Source organism: Helobdella robusta (assembly GCF_000326865.2).
Source record: "Helobdella robusta unplaced genomic scaffold HELROscaffold_25, whole genome shotgun sequence".
Taxonomy (NCBI): domain Eukaryota; kingdom Metazoa; phylum Annelida; class Clitellata; order Rhynchobdellida; family Glossiphoniidae; genus Helobdella; species Helobdella robusta.
The window spans coordinates 836,990-842,675 of record NW_008704310.1 but is presented as its reverse complement, the minus strand read 5'-3'; the positions used below and the strand labels follow the sequence as shown (position 1 = coordinate 842,675).

The 5,686-nt window shown below is 30.5% G+C and overlaps 1 protein-coding gene across 1 annotated transcript; it reads right to left on the bottom strand.

Moving 5' to 3' along the window:
• Positions 1–2,726: 2,726 nt before the first annotated feature.
• Positions 2,727–4,795, bottom strand: HELRODRAFT_172965 (hypothetical protein; the record flags this gene model as incomplete). Its single annotated transcript, XM_009019623.1, has 3 exons — positions 2,727–3,839; positions 3,919–4,170; positions 4,238–4,795. The coding sequence occupies 3 exons, from the start codon at positions 4,793–4,795 to the stop codon at positions 2,727–2,729; spliced, it is 1,923 nt and encodes a 640-aa protein (XP_009017871.1).
• Between the last annotated feature and the right edge of the window lie 891 nt (positions 4,796–5,686).

The window sequence follows — 5,686 nt, the reverse complement described above, 5'->3', positions numbered from 1 at the left end:
TATATATATATAAATATATATATATATATATATATATATATATATATATATATATATATATATATATATATATATATATATATATATATATATATATATATATATATATATATATATATATATATATATATATATATATATATATATATATATATATATATATATATATATATATATATATATATATATATGTGTGTGTGTGTGTGTGTGTATTGTGTGTGTGTGTGCGCCAAATGGTTAGCGTGTCCGTCAACTATCCCACAACCCCAGTTCGAATCTTGCAGTTTCTGCAGATTTATCCGAGTAGCCGACCCCCGGCCAACCCAGCCGTCCATCCTCACGAGGCGGATGGCGAAACGACGTAAGTAGTCGCATGTTGGCCGGCTAGATATCTCAGTGGTTCAAACATACTCAGCATACATGATGCGGTGCGTTGCGCGTGCACATAAATACATGTGTACGTCGTGTGAAAAGGATAAACATAGCGATGATGGCTGCTTCAAAACAAGGAATAAAGATAAGAAGAACGTAATAAAAGATTATAGAAAATATATGTGTAACATTTGTAGTTGGTTGTGCGTAGTAAAGACTAAAAAAAGTATTGTTATGTGATTGATTTGTTTAAAATATTAAATTCATTGCAATCAAAATGTTTTATCATCATTTTTATCGTTTTAGACATTAATCCAGAATTTATCTGATTTAGAAAAATGTCACTGGTAACGACTGTATAAGTATATAAAAATAAACTGCATGACCAGTGGAAAGTACCAAAAAATAATTGTTTTTGAAAATAACAAGTCCCAAAATAAGCATCAAAAAGTTATTCCACAAAAATCCAGGAGAAGTAAAAAGAAACTTGTGCAGACCACCAAAATTAAATGTAATTGAAAATAATTTATGAAATTGTGAATAAAGCTATGACATCGATTGCAATTGTTAGGCAAACACTAAATTTTGATAAGAAAAAGTACCTTTCAATAAAGATTATTATCATCACAGATTATTTTATACTTCACAAATCAAACTCTGACAGACGCAAAATCAGTTACAACCATGGATATTTGAAATTTATTAACAGCCGTAAGTTCTTCGAGCCGTTGGAACTCTTTGAGATGTTATCTAAATAATATTTGAATTCTAACACTTTTACTCCCACGTTCCCAGCATAGTTACTTGTGTCGAATGGACCAACAAATTTTGCTTAAGAAAAAATAACAATTGTTCGGGCATATATTTTAAATTGATAATATTTATTTTAAGAACATAAAACTTAAACTTAAAAAACTCATTCATGTTAATATAGTGAAAATCAGAGAATTAATAGAACATGAAATAATCTGAATAAAAACATCATTTTATAATTGTTACCTCAATAATTTATGCTTTTTCTCTGGTAAATAATACTTTGTAAATTCAATTTAGAATCAGAATTATTATAAATACTTTGTAAATTCAATTTAGAATCAAAATTATTATAAATATTTATAAATATTTCTCTTCTTTTTTACTATGACTATTTTTTTTCTATATCTTTCTACATCTTTTTTCTTAACTTGTAAATCTTATTATGTCTTATTCTAGAGACTTTCTCTTAAGCCACTCTAACACTCCTTTGTCTCCGACGAGAGTAGTTCGGCGGCGAATTTTTTACTTTAATCTTAGGTCTAATAATAACAATAACTTTTGCCTTTTCTTGATGATCCTACTCTTCTCCTTTTTGTTACATCGTTAGTCTTATCTAGGATTGATTATTGTAACTCGCTCTACTATGGTCTTCCTGACTCTATACTCTATCCTTTAACTAAAGCTTTTAACTCTGCTGCTCGTCTAGTTGCTCGTGCCCTTTCTTTTCTCATATATCTCCATATCTTGTTCTCTTGCACTGGCTACCTATAAAATATAAAATAATTTTTAAAATTTGCACGTTCATGTATAAGTCTCAATCTTAATTATTTCCTAAGTATTTATCAGATATATTAATTGAACCTAAACGCCCCGGGTTACGATCGTCTTCTTCTTCTCGCTTTTTCTTAACTCGTGTTAAACACTCTTTTGCCAAATCTGCTTTTGCTTTTTCTGGTCCTTTTCTCTGGAACTCTCTACCTACTTCTCTGACTACTTCTCCATCACTTACGAAGTTCAGAGCGGATCTCAAGACCCATCTGTTTTCAAAATTCATTGAGGAGCGCTGTTGAACATTGCGGAAATAGCGCTTTATAAGCTAATTGATTGATTGATTGATTGATTGATTGATTGATTGATTGATTGATTGATTGATTGATTGATTGATTGATTGATTGATTGATTGATTGATTGATTGATTGATTGATTGATTGAAATATAATTTAAAAGTTTAACATATTTAACGCAATTTTTTTTAAATTTTCTTCGTAATCATTCTTGCTTCATTTTGAGTGAGCTATAATTATCGCTTGTAAAGAAAAATCTCAAAAACACTTCCGATATTGTATTTTAATCAACTAATCAACGTACGTTACAAAAAATTTAATATATGTGCGTGAAATTTTAATTATATAACATATAATTATATAACATGCAAAACGTGTAACAAATTTGAACTTTTTTGTCAGAAAATTATTTATTTTTGTAAATAAAAAATTTTTTTAATTATTGCTTTGTTATTAAAAAAAATATTAAAAAAGTCAAAAATTATTCTCCACGTCTACCAAGACTAAGTTGCTTCAAACAACCCAAATATAATTCTACATTTTATCGCTCCATATGTTGCGAATGTGATTATCCATGTCATGTTCTAAGACAACGTTACTCCAGATATTCTTTGCCACGTTTTGAGTTGGAGTGCTGTTGTTCCACATATTCCGTATATGAATATTTTTCAAAAAAGAAGTGCTCCAACCATCATCTTGGTTGATTCGAGCTGAGGCATCTATGTTCTCAAATGGCGTGATTCCGTTTTCTTCCAAATGTTTAATATCTATCGAAATATGGTTAAATGACTCATCATTGTTAACTCCGACATGCTCTGTAAAAGAAATATCTTTTTCCACGCTTTCACTTTCAACTGGTAACGCATATTCACTCTTTTCAAAAAGCATTCTTTCGCAGCTTTCAAACTGTTGACTTTGCGCCAAGATATTGTCAAACAACTCTTCATTTTTAACTTTAACATTTGTCACAAAAGACATGTCCCATATATCGTCTTCTGTGCTTTCATTTTCAGCCGTGGTATCGTTGTTATATAACTTTATTCTTTTGTTTTCTTCATACTGTTCATTTTCGACTGAAATTTGGTCGTTCAAACATTTTTTCTTAAAATGCCAGATACCGTCTTTGAGGTTTTCACTTTCATTTGGAAACTCGCGTTCACTGTTTTCAATTATCAGTCTTTTCACTGAAAATTCGTTGAATGATTTTTCATCGCTAAATTCAACATTCTTTGTAAGAGAACGACCTACAGTACCATTTTTCCAAACTTCATTTTCTGCGTTTTCTGGATACTCATGCTCCCAATATTCCATTTTTTTCCTTTTGTTCTTTATTTGAATTCTTTTCCATTTCAATTTGTCGAAAGCTATAAAAGGGAATTCCATCATGACCAAATCACCATCACTTGTAGAAACAAAAACTCGTCCATTACAGGTGATGGTCACATCGAGAAGTTTCTCCAATCTCAACATTGATTGCAATGCAACCAGTATCTCATCACCCATTCTGTTGAAGATTGTTATTTTTAAAATATTGTAATTGTTGCATATAATCACTTCGTCGTTTTTTCCAACCTTAATGAAAATCGGAAAATCTGTTATTCCTTCTCCACCTATAGTTCGTAGTTTTTTTCCTTTGTAATTAATCACCTGAAAGTTGAAATTAGAATTTTAAAACAAGTTCTGAAAATAATTTTGTAATGACAATAAAGTTAAAAACAAATCCTACCTCTACGCAATGTCTCTCCTTATCGCAGACGAACAGTTCTTCGTGTTGATTGACATCAATGTTGCATGGGTAGAGGAAATCTGGGCAATGTAAGACATTCAACAACACTCCCGTTGTATCATATATATAAATTATCTTGGACGGGGAGTCCAGAAGAAAAATTTTGAAGCTGCTGTCCATGCATATATCTTCCGGATTTGTTGCTTCGTAACTGAAGGAGGTTATTGGGAACAAAGCCACCAAAACCTTGATCTGAAAAAAATTATTGTTAGTTATTAGATTGTAAAAAACTAAACAAACATTTAAAATACTAGCTTACCATTCTGTAAGGAGGTCTTTCGACGACAACCATTACTCTAGTTCGTGGACACATATATATTCTGTCAGGAGATTCTAAAGGTGTTCCACTTTCGGGCGAACCTACAATGGTTTCCAAGTTTCCGCTCAAATCAAAAATTTTTATCTTGTTGATATTAGTATCTGACAATATTAACTGGTTTTCTGCATTTTTACAAAGACGGTTTCCGCCGCCGAAAGGTCTAACAACGGATTTAAAAAAATAAAGTAATTCACGTTTTAATAACTTGTCTCCTAAAGCATATTTGTCATCTTCTCTTGTCTTATTTGACACTAAATGGTTATTACAGTTGATATAACTTTTTTTCCCATTTTTTATTGATTCATTATTTTCCCGTGAAAATATCTTTTTAGCTGTAGGCCGTCTTGTTCTGGTAACAACTGACCAATCATTGCTTGTTTTCGGACGCATCTTTTCGTTGCTTCCGCAGCTTGGAAGTTTACTGTTAACATCTTTGAATTTCAAAATTTGGTTCCTGTTTTTTTCTGCCATCAAATTACTCAATGATATGTCTTTCATTTTGAAAACCTTAATCGTTGAAATTTATTCAAATCACTATTAGTGAATTTGTATTGCAATGTTTGAACTGGAATGTTGTAATGCTTCAACCTCGTCGCCATCTCTATTTATATTTGAAAATTAACTTAGCTTTGTCATAAATTTTATCATCTCTCTTTGTAACAAGTCCATATATCATTTTACAATCATCGTTAAAATTGTACGTAAAAATGTACTTTGTTATTTATTCAAAGTGCTAATTTTTCTATGGTGACGCAGTTTACTGTAAAAATTTTGTATTGAGAAATAATAAAATTGAAATAAAAAGTTTAAATGAAGGTTGAATCAAAAAATAAATTTTATTGAAATAGACGTCTGACTTTAATGAAGTAAAAATTATTATCAGCCGTAATGTAATGTCTTCGAACCCGCGGAACGCTTTGAAAAGCTGTCTAAGTAATTTTTGAATGAATTGAGATACACTTTGTATTTTGATGTATAACAAAATACCAACTTGCAAAACTTTAAATTTTAAATAAATATTTAAAATCTATTCATATTAACATCATAGATATCAGATAGATAAGTAAGCGCATGATTGTCCTCTGAGAATTCTCCGGCATAGGACTTGTGGAATGATTCAGGCTGCAATGTTTTATGGAGATTCCATCATATGTATTTAGTTTAATTTAAAGGACTGGGCATTCAGAAATCTACAGGTCGAGGTGAATTTAATTGAATATTTCTTTTTAAGTTTTTATGCACAAAACTGCCGGTCTGCTTATGCATGTGATGAACGCTTTATCATTCTACTTGCATGTTGTACTTGTTAAGTGAAAGAAATACGCATGTGAAAAAACACTAATTAAGACTGTACTTAAAAATAAACTGCATGATCATTGGAAACTACCA